Consider the following 18,956-nt stretch of genomic DNA (forward strand, 5'->3'; position numbering starts at 1 on the left):
TAAGTTTGTTTTCTACAAAATTTTAAGCTAAAACTTGTATTGCAATTAAATTTATTAAATAATACTAAAATTTGGGAAATTCGTTAACTATTCTGAACAAATATTTATTCAAAATAAAGAATATAGATTTGTAGCAAGCGTTGAACTCAAAATAACAAGATGTTTATATTTGGTAAATAAAAACGTTGTTTGCTAAAGGAATATGAAACTTGGTTAAGTAAAATGACTTCCTAAACGCACTTCCTTCCTCGTAATATAAGTGAAATCAGCTTATTTGGCAAATAAAACATGTCTATTACACTACTATCGACACCAATCACTTCTGACTGCTACATGCCATTGCGAAGATAGTAGCAAAAGCACCATTGAATTGATAACAACATCAGCATGAACTACGGCGAAAAAGTGACCGATTTTGCAGATGAATATTCTCCAAGCATGCACACAAAACGGTTTCAAGACTACGAGAGCCCTAATAAAGAAGTACTAAAACATTTTGTCAAGATATCACAACAAGGTACATTTATTTACCACATAATATCTACATACTCTAGGTAGATTTAAGAAGGTAAAGTCATAAGACCAACAACAACGAAATCAACGATAAAACCTTGTGCGAATGGAGGTAGAAATACCCACTCTTCTGTCAAACTTATGTACACTGTCATATTGACATTTTAGTTTTTATTTGCATTTCCACGTGCAGCAGCCAAAAATTAAGAGATTTGTGATTACAAACGTACAAATTATAAATGGAACCATTAAAAATGTGCAAAAGAAAACAAAATGTTGATAAAACTTTAAAATCTAAGCAAACCATTTGACATAAGAGTGTATTTGGAGACAACTCTTAAATTGGAAAATGTTATCAGCTGGGCTTACGGCGTTACCCTCTTAAATCTACCTACCACATACTGTTGTATCGCAAATTATCATATTGATCTGCTGAAGTCATAAAAGTGCAATTAGGCTAGGCTTAAAGCCATGGCAAAATCACAATGTAGAATGATTTTGCCAACAAAAACGTCTTTTTGAAAAAACCACCATATTGTCCGTGGTTCGACTTAGAAATTACTTCATTTGTACAAAAGGAAATTGTGGCTTAACAACCGCCATGGTTATCGTGCTATATACATATCAATTTTGGTTAAATTTTAGTCTTTTGGGGAGCTATAAAGACCGATATGAACCATATAGGACACGGATGTCGGAAAGCCTAACATAAGTCACTTCTTCAAATTTCTGCGAAATCGGATAATAAATGCGCCTTTTATGGGCCAAGACCTTAAATAGAGAGATCGGTCTATAGGCAGCCATATCGAAATCTGGGCCGTCTTCAAGAAGGATATTAAAGCGCCTCATACAACTCACTGTCCTGAATTTCAGCGAAATCGGGCAAAATATGCGCCGTTTATGGGACCAAGACCTCATATCCAGAGATCGTACTATATGGCAGCTATATCCAAATCTGAACCGATCTGCACCAAATTGAAGAAGCATGTCGAGTGGCCTAACACAACTTACTGTTTCAAATTTTAGTAAAATAAGATAATAAATGTGGCTATATCAAGATATGGTCCGATATAGCCCATTTTCGAAATTTACCTGTGTATGAACAAAGAAGGATGTATGCAAAGTTTTAGCTCAGTACCTCTATTATTGTAGACTGTAGCGTAAAATACCCCTGAAACAGCCCCAGGAAATTTTCGATATACCGATGTGACCAACATTAGGGGCATGCCAAAAGCCGCCAGGACAGCCTAGAGCCTAACAACTCAGCTCTTACCATTCCAAATTTCATAGAGATATCCAAGATTATTACAAGTAGTGGCAGTTGTCCAACAACAAAAACTTGAGTGAACTATCTGTCAAAATCAGTGATTTGTTCAATTCTTTGTGTACGTTACTAGTTCGCGCCATTTTCGCCTTTTGTGTGTGATATGGTTCTTAACTATAATACACACTCCCCAACCAAACCTCGTTGAAAGATAGTGCACTTCGCGAGAAAAAAATTTACTCAGTCTGTTTACGGTACACTACCTGGTAATTATGTCATGGAGATATCTCTACACAGATAAAAATAATTTTGAAAAACAACAACTTTGATCGAAACAATTACTACGAAAGTTGTTAATTTTCCTGCAACAAATTATTTTTAATCTCAACGACCCAAAGTACAAATTTGTTGTTGAAAGGCACTCTTTGTAAGCCAACATACAACAACAATATACCCATAAGCAGTGATGCCAACTTAGTGCTTTCGCATTACATTTGATGCTGTTTAGGCCACCAAAAACCCGAAAAAGTACCACCAAACGAAAAAAGGTACTAATGGTAGCTTTTTCCATTTAATTTGTAATTTATGCGGGTGTAAGTACCCGCACAACAAGAATATAAAATTCTTATAACTAAAGTGCGGGTAATATCTCCAAAAATTTCTTTTAATCATTTGTAAATTACCTAGCCTATTTCATTGAACATACATTTTCCCACAAGCAAGCAGTAAGGACTCGGAGATACTTCTTTTATATCGATGCGTGCGGTCGGAATGTCGTGCTGATTTACCGTACCTTTTGGTTCAAAAGTCTAACATGGCTGAATACATCACAAATGAAGAGATAACCACTACTAAAAATGTATTCTGAACCACTACTAAAAATGTATCCCGGATTTGAACCAGGTGTTATAATGGGTTAGCCAAATCGACAGCCGGACGAGCAAAGCAAGACTATCGGTGGCAACATCCCATTAATTTGCGTCGATTCGTACATTCGTTGTGATTTTTCTGGTTTTTTTTACGATTAAACATCCATTTGTCCGGTTGTACGTACCGGTTTGACTCGATGGATTCCTGCATCGCCAAGGGTGTACAACACACTGCTGCAACAACAACAACCCATTTGTTAAATTTCCCAAAAATCGAGCTTAGTGCTTTTTTACTCTTTTAAAAAATAAAATACTTTTTTACCCTTTTTAAAATTTTTGTTACGCTTTTTGTTGGTTAGTTGTTGGCATCCCTGTCCACAAGAACGGCAAAAAAACATCTAACCAGCCACCACCATGGCGAAACATTTAAAGGTGGTCTCATTTGTACAACAACCACAAATCATAAGGTGTAATACGCCATCAAGCTGATCAACGTTTTGCCAACACACATAAAGAAATTTGTGTGCGTGTGTGTATTCGTGTTCGTACATGAGCAGAGAATACGCGAGAAAGAAGATAACTAAATCCGCCTTGAGCCACCACATGCGTTTTGCTTCGGGTGGTGATGTTTTCATTTGTTTGGCTCGCGCTGCTTGTCTCGTCCGTTTTATTGCTGCTTTCCGGTTTTACTCTGTCACTCTCTCTCTCTCTCTCCTATTGCCCTTAAAACTAGTTTTAATAATTTTGGTGCCGCAGATTGAACACTTGATCTCATGCACGCACTCTCTAGCCTACGACATCATCTTCTTAATGATGAAATAACTCAATAAGTACTGCTGCACAGTAATAAATGTCTCAATTAATTAAATTAAAAATAGGTAAAAACCATTCTAAAAAATTTTTTCCTGAATACGAAATTCATATTTCGAATTTTCTAAAATAGGATAGGTAAGGTTGAAAAGAGGGTGCGGATATTAATCCGCCCCATGTCACTATGGACATACACCTAAGCCAGTAATCGGCTTGTTGTGCGCTCTAAATATTAAAAAAGAAACCACGAAAGAGAAAATCTAAATTAGAAATTCGGTGCTACTCACAAAATCTCTAATTGTTCTCCATGCCACGCCCATAAGTTGGTTCATGTCTGGTATTGTGTCCCCACCTAAGTACCGGTGTCTTTTAGCCGCTTAAGCCGGGCAATGACAAAGGAAATGCTCCAACGTCTCATCATCTTCCCTACATGCTATCATTTGCCGCACCGATTTTGCATAAGTGAGCTCGTAGTCCCATGTGTCCCGTTACGATACCTAAAGCTATACTGACCTCCTTCTTACCTCCTTTGAGTAATAGTATCGTTCTCTCACGACCCGGAACACCCCATAGGATTTTCGCCGTCTTACCGACTGTTTCGCTGTTCTACAGTGTTACATGCGCATTCGTCGCCTACGTCCTGCGTCGACCCGAAATGCTTCGGGTTAAACAAGTGTATTGACGGCAGTCCTCTGGCCCTCACCGCCAAAATGTCTGCCCTTTTATACCCACTTACTCCGTTATGGCCCGGCACCCAAACGATGCATTATTAGAGAAGGCGTTAATCTCCTTCTTACATTCCAGGATTGTTCGTGATCTTACCGTCCTGGTTATTATTGCCCTTATGGCTATTTTACTGTCCGTAAAGATGTTCACACTCGACGTCCTCGCGTTAGCTCCACACAGTCTAAAACAGATCTCAGTCCTTGGGTTCTCCTTGGCCCACTCTTTCCTCTAGCTTTGATCTATCCGTGTAACATAATTTTCCAGATGGCAATACTAGGGGTCCGTCAGTCCAAGACAATGCCGCTGGCATCAGTGCTTCGCACTCAACCTCAAGTGTCGTAAAAGGTATACGATCGGAAACCTCTTCCCTTCCCTCCATGTTTCCTGAGGTGCTCCCATCCTCAATCCATTCTCCCATCGCCTTAAGTTTTCATTAATTTTCTAAGATAAGTTTAATGAAAAAAATAAAAATAATTTTTTTTTGACCGACAGGGGACTCGAACTTGGGTTTGCAAGTCATGAATGGCATGGGAGTTTTGTGCGCTACATGTTAATACGCCTATTTTAGAAACTACCTCAACTTAAGGATTTGTATAAAGTTTCACATAGAAAATTTGGTAGTTGGTTTCTTCTAAGAGTTATTTCTTTCGGGGTACACAGTTCTCACACGGCATATTTTTTACTAGTTTTTTTCGGTTCTATCCTTTTATGCGTCGCATATACCTTATTTCTATCTTTGAACCATTTGCAAAAGATGTTGTATATCTTCAACGATGTTGATATATTTTAATTTTGGCTGGGCTGAATATTGGTATCCCACCACCATGGATTCTACGAAATATTGCCACAAATAAACTAAGTTGAAGTTAGTGTGTACTTTACATAACAAATTTCTTCCAAATCAGGCAAACATTGAGACTATAGAAGACTATTGGGGGGATCGGCTTATATGAGAGATATGTCAGATTGCCGACCGAATTGGACAATACTTCTCATGGATGTTGAAAGTAAAAATAGCCGGCCGTATAACAAATCGTATAACAATTAAAGCTTCCAGGGACTCAGATATCAAATCGGGAGATAAATTTATATGGAAGTTATATGAAATTATGGATCGATTTAGACCAAACAAGTAAGAGTGTGCAAAGTTGGGCCGGGCCGAATCTTATATACCCTCTATCATGGATCGCATTTCTCGAGTTCTGTGCGCCGTTTCTCTTTTTAGACAAACAAAGAATAATGGATAAGAATTGTTATGCTATTGAAGCTATATCAAGTTACAGTTAAAGGCCATGGGAGAAACCGTTGTACAAAATATCAGCTAAATCGGATAATTATTGCGTCTTCTAGAGGCTTAAGATGTCAAGATCCCAGATCGGTTTATATGGCAGCTATAAAAGTTTGTGTACCGATTTCAACCATACTAAGCACAGCTTTTGGAAGTCATACCAAAACACATCATGCTAAATTTCAGCCAAATCGGATTAGAATTGCGCCCTCTAATGGCTCAAGATGTCAAGATCCCATATCAGTTTATATGGCAGCTATATCAGGTTATGGACCGATTTGAACTATTCTTAGCACAGTTTTTGGAAGTCGTAACAAAACACCTCATGAAAAATTTCAGCGAAATCGGATAAGAATTGAGCCCTCTAGTGGCTCAGGAAGTCAAGATCCAAGATCGGTTTATATGACAGCTATATCAGGTTATGTACCGATTTGAACCATACTTAGCACATTTGTTGGAAGTCATAACAAAACACCTTATGCCAAATTTTGCCAAATCGGATAAGTATTACGCCCTCTAGCGGCTCAAGAAGTCAAGACCCAAGATAGATTTATATTGCAGATGTATCAAAACATGGACCTATATGGCCAATTAACAATCTCAACCGACCTACACTTTTTCATTTCAAGCGCCTACCTCTACTCCTTCGAAAGTTAGCATGCTTTCGACAGATGGACGGACACGGTTAGATCGACTTAAAATGTCATGACGATCAAGACTACATATATATTCTTTATGGAGACTTAAACGAAAATTTCGTGGAGTTACAAACAGAATGAGGAAATTATTGTAGCATACCCCCATCCCATGGTGGAGGGTATAAAATGTTTGGATTTGAACCCATATATACACAAAACTACTTGACATATTGAAACCAAATTTCACATTTACAGTAATTGGGATGTTCTCTGTCAAATTGCACCCAAAAATTTGCATTGCGAACATGCTGACTTTTGCCATTTTTTGCCACGGTCGTGACACTGTGACATGCAGTCATTGCCTTCACATAAAAATATGATGTATTGCGTAAAAACAGTAACATGTAGTTAAAAAAAACAAACAGTGGCATATTATTTAAAACGTGTTTTTATTTATTTTGTTACTAGCAAAAACTTTTTTTTTGCTTTGCATACCATTAGCTTTGTTTGCCTTTGAGATGGTCTGCCTTCAGACTCACTTAGACGGTTTCGTCCATTGTGATATCACAGGAACGGGAGAGGAAGGTGCTTCCTAGTTTCTACCGTTAAACCATCCATATCGCTTTAAAAAGCCCAACAACTTACGACTGTTAACATCCGTAACAATCAGAAAAGTTCACAATGAAATGAGAACCTAAAGTGGGAGTTTGACTGCCCGGGCGGGACACACACACACAGAAGATGTTCTATAGTCTCTTCTTCCTCGAAGACATCACAGCTGCTGCAGCAATCGTTACTTGCAACCTTCAGTCTCACAGAAAAAATTAGAAACATACTTCAATTAAGAAAATTGTACATTCAATTAAAAAATTCGTTAAAGTCGGAAATATAAACGAATTTGTATTATTGATTAAGAATTTTGTAATTTCGATCTATGACAAGTTTAAAAATCCAATTAAAGCCGTTATAAACTCAATGAACCAATTTATTCAAAAGTTGTCCCTTCTCTCAAATAACATTTTTACCAATTCAATAAAAGGAAATATATATTTATTTTATAATTTATTTTATTTTTATTTTTTAATTTATATTTTCTAAAAGAAAGAAGAAAAAGTTGCCTTTCCTTTGTGAGCCTATCTTCAATGTCGTGGAACAAAATAATTTACGTACATATTAAAGTGAATCGTAATAAGTACCAATCTTAGCATTTTGTGCACAATGCCACGAAATCGTGATCCACGGAATACTGCATTTCTTATCTTCCGTCATTAGCGTCGTTTTCCAAGCCAATATGGGTTCTATAGAGATAATAACATATTAAAATAAAATGATATTTATAAATACCACGTCTGCCTTCTTCCATGTCCTTAAATTTCTTTCGCCTGGAATGTGTCTGTCTGTGATTTTGCGAACATCTTGAGTTCACGTTCAATGGTTTCTATTCAAAGAATAGCATCATTAGCACTTCTTCGCATTACACATGTGTGAAGGAGGAGACTTAAGATCGCAAAAATAGATACTCATAGTTTATATTTTTAAGCAACAATTTAATTCGTACAATTAAAGATATGTTCAACGTATGCCTTCTTAACCAATCACTTGCCATAATACAAAAAAAAATCGGATTTCAATGTCAAAAATAATTAAAGCAATTAACACCTTGTTTGAAAAAGTTTTTTATAAGTCAATACCATGTTTAATCGGTCAGATTGAGGCCTATATTTTTTCTGTGCTGTCAGCACGTTGATCAGATCAGGCAGTGATCTGTCATAACGGGCACAATGACTGAGACGTCTGTTCTAACCAGTGACAGCAAAGAGGTAGTCCTCTTCAAGTCAATATTGGGCCATATGCCCCAAAGCCTACTCTTGTTTAGAACCATCCGTATAGAAGTCTTTGTAACTGCTATTAATAAGGATATCATAGCTCCAATCGGTTCTATCAGTTATGGTAGTAGAGTACTTTTATCAAAAAGCGGCTCAGGCAATGTGTAATCCATACTGCCTAGAACATCGGACATTGTATTAAGGATATCGCAGTGTCCGCAGCCGCCGCATGGCCAAAGAGGAAGCTCCCTTAGCCTTACAGCAGTGGCCGCAGCAATTTGGCTAGCCACATTGTGTAGCATTAAATTCAGTGTATCAGATGGTGTCGCCCTCAGTGCGGCTGTGATGCACAAACGAGCCATCTTTTGGATCCGGTTATGTATTGAGCAGCAGGTGGAATTTGAAGGGCCGTCCACCAGACCACAACACCATATAGCTTTATAGGTCTGACAACTGCAGTACACACCCAGTGCATGACACGCGGTTAAAGCTCCTACCTTTTACCAATGGCTCTTCTGCAGGTGTATATAGAGCAAAAGTCCCATTTTCTGCCCTTTCTAAAATGTTGGATTACAAATTACGTTTTCTGTTCAGCAAAAAAACTCTTCTCTCTTCTCTTCTCCCAGTGAGACAGGTATCGGTAATTGGTATCTCCTGCTGAAAAGAACAACTTCTGGTACATAAGTTCTCGTTCTGGAAAAATTGCCTAGATCTTTGCGCTTAGTCGTTCGCGTACTTTATTCGTCAGAAGTTGAGAACGTTGTATTTTGACAAACTTTTTCGCTATTTTTAACGACAAATTTTGTTGAGTGTATAATTAAATCACAAACTAAGATGCTTTCAAACATGCTCTTATCTTCTAACATTGTCGCAAACAATGCTTCGAATTATTATTGAAAAAGCTGTTCAGTTAGAATGTGGGGGTATATTCATTTCGTCATTCCGTTTGCAACACATCGAAATATCCATTTCCGACCCTATAAGGTATATATATTATTGATCGTCCAAGACAATCTAGCCATGTCCGACCGTCTGTCTGTTGAAATCACGAACTAAAACTTTGCACAGATTCTTTTTTTTTTGTCCATAAGCAGGTTAAGTTCGGAGATGGTCTATATCGGACTATATCTTGATATAGCCCCCATATAGACCGATCCGTCGATTTAAGGTCTAAGGCCAATAAAAGCCACCTTTATTATCCGAATTTGGTGAAATTTGGAACAATGAGTTCGGTTAGGCAACTCGACATCCTTCTTCAATTTGGCTCAGTCCAGTTTTGGATATAGCTGCCATATAGACCGATCTCTCGATTTAAGTTTGGGCCCATAAAAGGCGCATTTATATTCCGAATTTGCCAAAATTTGGGACAGTGAGTTGTGTTAGGGCACTCGACATTCTTCTTCAATTTGGCCCAGATCGGTCCACATTTGAATATAGCTTCCATATAGACCGATCTCTCGATTTAAGGTCTTGGGCCCATAAAAGGTGCAGTTATTGTCCTATGATGCCAAAATTTTGACAGTGAGTTGTGTTAGGTTTTACGACATCTTTCTTCAATTTGGCCCAGATCGGTCCAGATTTCGATATAGCTGCCATATAGACCGATCTCTCAATTTATGGTCTTGATCCTATAAAAGACGCATTGATTGTCCGATTTCGCCAAAATTTGGGACAGTGAGTTGTGTTAGGCCACTTGACATTCTTCTTCAATTTGGCCCAGATCGGTTCAGATATGGACATAGTTGCCATATGGACCAATCTCTCAATTTAAAGTCCTGGCCCCATAAAAGGCGCATTTATAGTCCGATTTCGCTACTATTTGACACAGTGACTTATGTTAAGCTTTTCGATCGTATATGGTTCAGAACGGTCTTTATTTGCATATAGGTACCAAAAATACCAATATTTTGTTTTACAAAATTGAACAATGACTTGTACTCATTAGACCACTCAATGTCCATGCCGAATTTGGGTCAAATCGGCATAAATTATGAATTTTTCACCGGATTATGACGAAAAGTGGTTTACATATATACCCGAGGTGGCGAGAATCAAAGTTCGGCCCAGCTTAGCTTAACGCCTTTTTACATGTTTTTTTTTTATTGAGGAGATAACATTTTCGGATGAGCAGCACAACAATCTTATCAACATCTAGTCAATAAACTGCGAGTCAAAAACCATAGAACCATTCGGGGTTATTTCATTTTCGCTTAGGGGTTTATTTCGTAGCGCATTATCTTCATTCGCTTAGACATCAAAAGCAGAAAACCCTTTTTGTTTACAATTTTTGATTTTAACCCACATAAGTTTTGGCTGACTAATCGGATACCAAAACATGATTAACAAATGTCTTCGCAAATCACAAAATACGAGGACAGCCTACAAGATTTTTAGGGGCGTTTGAACCAGGGCTGCGGAGTCAGTTTGTCATTTTGAGCACTTAACAATGTTGTTTTTATACCCAAACTAGCTGGACCGGGCCCGAACCGCTGCGCCTTCTTCTACTTTATATGGAACAAAATTTTCCTTGGAATATTTATTTTCGACAATTAAAGAGCTTTTAGTGAAATAGCATGCAACGAAAATAGTATATCGCTTGACAAACAGTCTACGGTCTACGAATTAAAGTTTGGATGTAAGGTGTACTCCATTCTTAAAATAATTTATTTCAGTCCGATATTCTCATGATGCCTGATTTAGGGGTGTTTTCGGGGGTGAGGTGGTCCCCCAGACACTTGGCTCCGAAAAAATATCAGCATCGTGCTCAATTCTCATATACTATCAAATACCATTTTTTTTTAAACCCCATATTGCAATTAGTTTTGAGGGGAGTTTACAGGATGAGGCGTCCCCCAAAAACATGGCCCAAGATCGGTTATCAAATTCGTTTTCTTATCTCAAATACCTTTCATTTAAACCACATATTGGAATGGTCGAAAAATGTTTACCCTCTGGGGAATGTTGTGGAGAAGGAGTGATGCCGTAAATACATGGTCCTACATTTGAATATCAAATTCGTATTCAACTCCCAAATACCTTTATTTGAGCCCCGTATTGCGATGGTCAGTAAAAAATTGCTGTTTGTGGGGTATTTTGGGAAAGGGGTAGAGCCCCAGAAAATTGGTCCCGAAACTGGGTATCAATTCTTGCTCTATCCCCCAATTCCTTTTATTTAAGCCCCACAGTGACATGGTCGAGAAATATGCACGATTTAGGGGAGTGGGGTGGTCCTCCAAACACTAAGCCCTGAAAATATATCAGCAACGTGCTCTATTCTCATGTATTTGAACCCCATATTGCCATTGGCCTCAAAATTGGATATCAAACTCGTTTTCTAATCTCAAATACCATTCACTTAAACCCCTTATAGAAAAAGCCAGCAAATATGTCCGGTTTGGGGTATCGGTCCTAATAACTATCAATACCGAGGCGCACTGTCTTGAAGACCCAAATTTTCTTGGTGAGCAAAAGCGTCCTACTTGGGGATTGTTATGGTGGTGGGACGTCCCCTAGATAGTTGGTCCCAAATGTTGATGTCACATTCATGGTCTACTCCCAAATACCCTTCATTTGAGCTCCATTTTTCCATAGTCGACAAACATGACCGGTTTGGGGAGTGTTTTGGATTCGTGTTCTACTCTAAAATACCTCTTATTTTTTGAGCCTCATATTGCAGCGGTCAGCAAATACTTCATATTTGGATGGTGTTATGGGGGTGGGGTGGCCCCATAGACACTTTTCCCGAACATTGTTATCAGATTCGTGCTTTACTTCCAAAGAACTTTCATTTGAGTTCCATATTGCTATGGTCGTAAATTTGTCTTCTTTGGGGTATGTTCTCGGGGATAGGCGGCCCCCCGAACACTTGGCCCCACGTCTGGATATCAGATTCGTATTCTACACTCAAATACCTTATATGTTAGCCCCATATTGCCATGGTCAGTAAAAAAGTCCTGTTTGGGAGGTGTTTTGGGAAAGGGGTGGACCCCCAGCAACTTTGTCCCAAATTTGGATATCAGATTCGTATTTTACTCGTAAATACCTTTCATTTAAGTCCCATATTGTCCCAATCGATCCACTTTTAGTTGTGGGTGGTACTTTTGGGGTAAGTAGGAGGGTCCGCCCCACCTACGATATCAAAAACTTATATAGCCTATTGCTCCTTCTGGACCATATTCGTAATCTACTCCCGAATACCTTTCATTCGAATCCCATTTTGTCATTATCGTCCAATAAACATATTTTGGGGGGGTTTTGGGTTCGGGGCGGCCCCCAATTACTTGGACCCAATTTTAATATGGAATTTGTACTCTACTCTTGAATACTTTCATTTTAGTCCCATATTGTCCCAATCGGTCCACTTTTATTTTTGGCTGGTACTTTTGGGGTAAGGGGGAGGGTCCGCCTTCAATTCGATATCAAAAAAACTATATAGCCTATTGCTCCTTCCGGACCACTCCCCACAATCTGTGAAAATTTCAAAGAAATCGGTTTAGCCGTTTTTGAGTCTATACGGAACAAACAAATTTACAAACCCACAAACAAACAAATTTACAAACCCACAAACAAAAAAATAAACAAACAAACATACAAACAAACACAAATTCATTTTTTATATATAGATTATAGAATAGGGGTATGCAAATTTCGTCATTTCGTTTGCAACACCTCGAAATATTTATCTGTGACCTTGCAAAGTATATATATTCTCAATCGTCTGCATATTTTAAGTCAGTCTAGCCATATTCGTCCGTCCGTTCAACAGATAGCCGAAATCACGATAACGTTGGAACGGATGAGGCTATCCGCATGAAATTTTTCCAAATACTTCATTCACATTGAAGTAGATCGTTGGTTGTTGTAAATGAGCCATTTGGTAGATTGATTTTAGTTTTTAATACTAAAATATTTTACAATACTTAAAAATTGTTTCGTAGTACGTTTCTGAGTACGGACTTCAAAATGTTCGAAAACTGAGCTTATTCAAAGAACGAATGCAAGTTTGTAATATTTTTATAGCCTAAACCACTACTGTGATATAGGGAAGAGAGATAGAGCCATTAATAAGCATACCAATAAATAACTCAAATTCACTTTCTGATTCGATTAAACTATGACCGTCTGCCTGTCTGTATATCTTTCCGTCTGTTTTCTGTCCATGTTAATTTGTGTACAAAGTACAGATCGCAATTATCATCCCATCGTCTTCAAATTTAGTAAATGTATCTTTTTGGCCTGTAGACAAAGCCTGGTGAAACTGGAAAAAATCGGTTCAGATATAGCTCTAATATACAGCCGTGTTCAAAATAATTGCAGTGCTATCACCCCATAGTTTCAGAAGACAAATTTGTTGGTATCTCAGCATCCAAATTAAGTGATATTTTTAGAGTATTTAGAAGGGTATGTAAGAAGTAAAATTACAAATACTTATAACCTTATTATAAATATTATACAGGGTGATTTTTTAAGAGCTACTGGAAAGGTTTTTCAAAAAAAAACATAAAATTCAGAAAAATTCATGAAAAACTTATTTGAATCTATAGTACGGTCCATATAATTTAATGTTTGAAGATTATTTCATGCAAATGTTGATCATGCTGCGCCTCAAATGGTTCATCCGCTTAGTCCAATTTTGCCAAACTCTTTCCAACATTTCGGCCGGTATCTCACGAATAAATGCTTCAATGTTGTCTTCCAATACGTCAATTGAAGCGGGCTTGTCTGTATAGACAACAAGATATATTCATTTACAGGTAGTGTCAGATATATTCATACAGGTAGTGGCAGAAGTTTTACATGGCATAGTACCTCACAAATGTTGCCAGCATTAGTAGGGGAAAACCACCGCTGAAAATTTCTTCTGATGGTCTCGCCAGAATTCGAACCCAGGCGTTCAGCGTCATAGGCGGACATGCTAACCTCTGCGCTACGGTGACCTTCTTAACACACACAACCACAACTCGTTGACAGATAGCGCACTTCCCCAGGAAAAATTGCACTCAGCTGTTTACCTGGTAATTATGTAATGTAAAGGCAAGACCTTTAACATTGTCCCACAAAAAATAGTCTAAAGGCGTTAAATCGCACGATCTAGGCGGCGAATTGACCGGTCCTTAACGTGAAATAAAATGTTCACCGAACTCGCCTCTCAATAAGTTTTTGTTACGCATTCTGTGTGGCATATGGCACCTCTTTTTGAAACTACATGTCCTACAAGTCAAGATTTTGGAATTTAGGCAAAAGAAAAGTTGGATATTATCTCACGGTAGCGCTTACCATTGGCAGTTACTTTACGATTGTCATCATCTTTAAAGAAGTACGGTCCAATGATGCCACCAGCCCATAAACCCCACCAAACTGTGACTTTTTCTGAATGCATTGGTAGCTTTTGGAATGTCAAAATCGACAATTCTGCTTATTTACGTAACCACTGAGCCAAAAATGAGTTACGTCGTAAATTGGAAGATGCGAGCGATGAACTTTCTTAACAGAGCACGGATTTTAATAATAAAATTAAATAATTTGCAAGCGTTGTTCGTTTATAAGACGAATTATGGTTAAATTATAATAGCTGTAAAAGTGGGACTAAGAAAGCACTGTTCCAAAGAAAGGCGAGAATTAGCCATGGTATGGTTGTTTATGGTTGACCTGACATTTTTATTTTTGCAAATTAGTTCGGCTATGGGTCCGTGTCTAGAAGACAAAACAATGCTTTTAATTTATATTTTTGTTGGAATTTCTTCTCAATATTTCGATTGACATCGGCAGGAGATTTTAAATTAGTTTGCACTAATTACTATGAGTCGACTTTCTCTTTTACAAGCAGTAGACGAAAAGCCGACTAAAATTTGGGATACTGGCCAACTAGAAGTTTTTTGAAATTCCTACAATTAGATACTAAAACGTACAAAATTGTACTTTCTTTACGGATTAAGCTAAATCTCTCAAAATTGCCATACAGTTACAACTTGGCAGTACTTATTGGACGACAAGAAGAGTTTTCTGAAATTCGTAGATTAAGGTACTAAAGTGCACAAAATGGTACTTTCTTTACGGTTTGAGCTAAAACCTCAAAATTTCGATACAGTTATACCTTGACAGTGTATATTGGACGACTAGAAGAGTTTTGGAAAATCGTACAGTAAGGTACTAAAACGTACAAATTTGTACTTTCTCTACGGATGGAGCTAAAACTCCTAAAATAAGGAAACAGTTAAACCTTGCGTACATTTTTACTTTTAGGTACTAAAGCCTACAAAATTGTACTTTCTTTACATACTGAGCTAAAGCCGTGGAATTTGGGATATAGGTACACCTTTTCGGTATGTACCGAGCGGCAAGAAGATTTTCTTGAAATTCGTTTATTTTTATACTAAAACGAACAAAATGGTACTTTCTTTACGGATCGAGCTAAAGCTTTAAAAAGTGAGTTAGAACTACACCGTGCGGTGTAAATCGGGTGACTAGAAGATTTTTTTAAAATCCTTAAATTTAGGTACTAAAATGTACAAAATTGTAAATTTTTTACCGATTAAGCAAAAGATCTCAAAATTGAGATATTGTTACACATTGTCAATATATATTCGTACATATTTCGAGCTATAGCTCGCAGTACTGGAACATAGTTACACATTTATTTTTTTACGGTTGAGCAAATATTACAAATATTGGGCATTAGAAAAGTTGTACCTAAATGTTACGTTCTTTACGGGAGTGGGCAGATTTCTGAAATTTCAAATTCAGATATGACAAGTCTTCATAATTTTATAAACTGTATGACTTCTTGGGCTTTCGGAAGTCCAGTGGTAGATTAGGTTGAAAATAGGGTGCGAGTATTAATCCGCCCATACCAGTATGGACATACACCTAAGCCAGTAATCGACTTGTTGTGCGCTCTATAACTAAAAAAATTACCTTGAAAAACAAAATCTAAGTTAGGAAATCCGTGCTACTTACCAAATCGTAATATGTTTTCCATGCCACGCCCTTAAGTCGGTTCATGTCTTGTATTGCGTCCAATGATAAATCCGAGGTACTACTAAAATTGGGGTAGTGAAGCGGGCCGGGGTTATGCTAGTATTCAGATAAATTAAAGAAATAGTGCACAGAAAAGAATAAAAATCGATTTCAATCACGAAATTAATTGATCCGTTTAATTTTTTAATTGAAACTGCTTCAATCATCAAAATGATAATATCAATCACCGTTTTTGAAGGAGTATGGAAAAATGTTCAATTAAACAAGTTGCATATTCAATTAAAGATATGATTGAAATTTTCAATTAACTTTTTAATTGATCCAATTAACAAATTTTTGAAATTTTTAATTAATTTTTTAATTGATCCAATTAAAAAATTTTTGAAATTTTCAATTAATTTTTTAAATGATCCAATGAAAAAAATTATTCAAGTTTTTGAAACGTTTTTTTTTTTTGTAATCCGATTCATAGTACCGGCTGCATGGGCTTACTATAGTTGTACCGAAACGTGGGACATTTGAAATCTCATTCTAGTTTTAACGGAGCGGACGATATGTAATATGGTGCCTAAGTAAAATTGAAAAAGCCTGCAGTGTAGATATTTTAAAAGACGGGATATAGGGTCAAAAAGCAATTTAAAATTTAAAAATGTTTTGAATCAATTAACTTTTTAATTGAAAATTGCAAAAATTTCAATCGCAACTGTAATTGAAATACAATCATACTCAATTAAAAAAATGATGAATCAATTAATTTTTTTATTGAAAACGATTTATTTTCAATTATATTTGTAATCGAAAAATTTTAGGCGAAACACTCGAACTTATACGTAAAACATCAACTATTGATGACTGTAAATTTTATGATACAGCAAAGGGAACTCCAATGCGTATTTAAAAAAGATTCTAGGTGAACTTAATCTGACTGAAATTGCTCCCACTATTCGCAAACGTTCCTTGGAAAATAACTCATTCGCAAAAAGTCCAAGAATTGTACCATTGCTGAGGACCAAAAAGTATACAGTTGCACGCTTTAAGTTCGCTAAAGGGCATATCGATTTACCGATTGAAAACTGGAGGAACATATTGTGGACCGACGAAAGTTTAATTGTATTATTTGGTGGAGCAGGGTCTAGACAGACGTCTGCCGACCTGCCAAATACATAATGTAAAAAAAAATTTATAAAAAAAAGAAAGTCGTTGGAGCCTTTTGTACAACGGCATAGGTACAGAAATGAAATAAAGGGTGATTTTTTAGCTATTATCTTTTTGGCAACACTGGTTTAAACAGCTCCCGCACGTCTCGTGTTTTGTTTGACTGTCAACCATCTTCAGTTTGGTCTATAATTTAACCATGAATCGTCTTACAAACGAACAACGCTTGCAAATTATTGGAATTTTATCAAAATGCGTGCTCTGTTAAGAAAGTTTATCGCGCGCTATCTTCCATTTTACGACGAAGCTCATTTTTGTCTCAATGGGTACGTAAATAAACAGAATTGTCGATTTTGGAGATCAGCCAGAAGCATTGCAAGAGCTGCCAATGCATCTATAAAAAGTCGCAGTTTGGTGCGGTTTATGAGCTGATGGCATCATTGGACCGTACTTCTTCAAATATCCTGCGTAAATTGTCATGGGGCGGTTTCAGGTCAATGGGGTTCGGGTTAGGCTGTGAACTGATCAGAACTGATCCAGCCGTCAATCCCATTGAACATCTATGGGGAGACATCGAAATTATGTTACAGAGAACCGAATGCCAAATGCGGAAAACCTATGGAAATCAGTGCGTAATGTCAGGCACAAAATCCTTTTAAAGCTATCCCAAGAGCAACCTGTAAAGATATGCCAGAATCATATTGAGACTCCATGCATCATAGATGTGCCGAAGACATTAAAAACAGGTTATTGATATAGACACAGAAATAATTTAAGTATTTAAAAAATAATTTTCAACTTTTGTGCCATTTGCTTTAAAAATATTAGGTTATGTATCAATACTTCTATTATGTTGAACAGCTAATTTTGGGAACAAAATTATTCAATGAAATATTTTAAATTATTGTAGCTTTTAAGATTTAAAATAAAAAAAAATATATGTTTTTATAAAAACATAAAAATTTTTTTTAGAGATGCACTCACCTATTATTTCGAACACAACTGTATATGTTCATCTGATTTAGACTAATACTGCAATAATATCGCCAATTGTCAACCGATTTTGACAAAATTTTGCACGAAGGTTTCTCGTATGACTCTCGATTGGTGAGTTTGATAGAAAACGTTTCCAAAAAAATCTATTTCTGCTTTTCACTTCTAGAGCCTTTGAAAGCGCATTTGTTAACCGATCTTCTCAACATTTAGCATTAAGCTTTATTTTACAACTGAAAATTCAAATATTGCCCATGAACATTCAACTAAGGAACTGGGGCAAACTTCTCACATATCAATGAGTGCAGTCCGATTCGAGTTTAAGCTCAATGAGAAGGGCCTCCTTTTTATAGCCGAGTCCGAACGGCGTACCGCAGTGCGACGCCTCTTTGGAGAGATGGTTTTACATGGCATAGTACCTCACAAATGTCACCAGTATTAGGAGGACATGGTAACCTCTGCGCTACGGTGGCCTCCATTTTTCAACTCCATTTTGCAACAAAAACCCGGACTTTGGCAGAAATTGGATCAAATTTGGATATAGCTCCCACATACACATATGTTCATCCGATTTGGACTAATGTTGCAATAATGTGGTCATTTGCTGAACGATTCTCCCGACATTTGGCGCTAAGGATTCTCTTTCGACTTGCGGATTTTCTCAAAATTTTGGTTGAAATCGGTTCAGATTTAAATATAGCTTTCAAATATGTATATTCGTTCGATGTTGACTAATACGGCAATAATTTGTTCAATGGAAATTTTTCTTAAGACAAAATTTCAATGAGATTTTTTCCTATGACACATTTTTAATAAAATTTTTTAAAGAAAACAAGTTAAAGCGTGTTAAGTTTGGCCGGGCCGAATCTTATATACCCTCCACCATGGATCGCATTT

At 37.0% G+C, this 18,956-nt stretch overlaps 1 protein-coding gene and 1 long non-coding RNA gene across 3 annotated transcripts in view; one reads left to right on the forward strand and one right to left on the reverse strand.

Moving 5' to 3' along the window:
• Positions 1-358: 358 nt before the first annotated feature.
• The window catches only part of LOC106092578 (kynurenine formamidase), a 31,798-nt gene continuing 13,200 nt past the window's right edge, over positions 359-18,956 (forward strand). Inside the window, exon 1 of the mRNA XM_013259464.2 lies at positions 359-517. Coding sequence (XP_013114918.2) covers positions 388-517 — 130 coding nt within the window. The 5' untranslated portion in view covers positions 359-387. The remainder of the gene's footprint in view (positions 518-18,956) is intronic.
• LOC106092579 (uncharacterized) lies at positions 13,398-18,415 on the reverse strand. 2 transcript variants are annotated; one of them, XR_009398060.1, is made up of 6 exons: positions 18,352-18,415; positions 18,051-18,292; positions 15,891-16,007; positions 14,211-15,835; positions 13,743-14,144; positions 13,400-13,655 (listed from the first exon to the last, which is right to left on the reverse strand). It is a non-coding gene; the product is annotated as an uncharacterized LOC106092579 (long non-coding RNA). The 2 variants fall into 2 exon arrangements; XR_009398057.1 differs by lacking the exon at positions 18,352-18,415 and having other exon boundaries at positions 13,398-13,655; positions 18,051-18,239.

Source organism: Stomoxys calcitrans, chromosome 1 (genome assembly GCF_963082655.1).
Source record: "Stomoxys calcitrans chromosome 1, idStoCalc2.1, whole genome shotgun sequence".
In the NCBI taxonomy this organism is placed as follows: Eukaryota; Metazoa; Arthropoda; class Insecta; order Diptera; family Muscidae; genus Stomoxys; species Stomoxys calcitrans.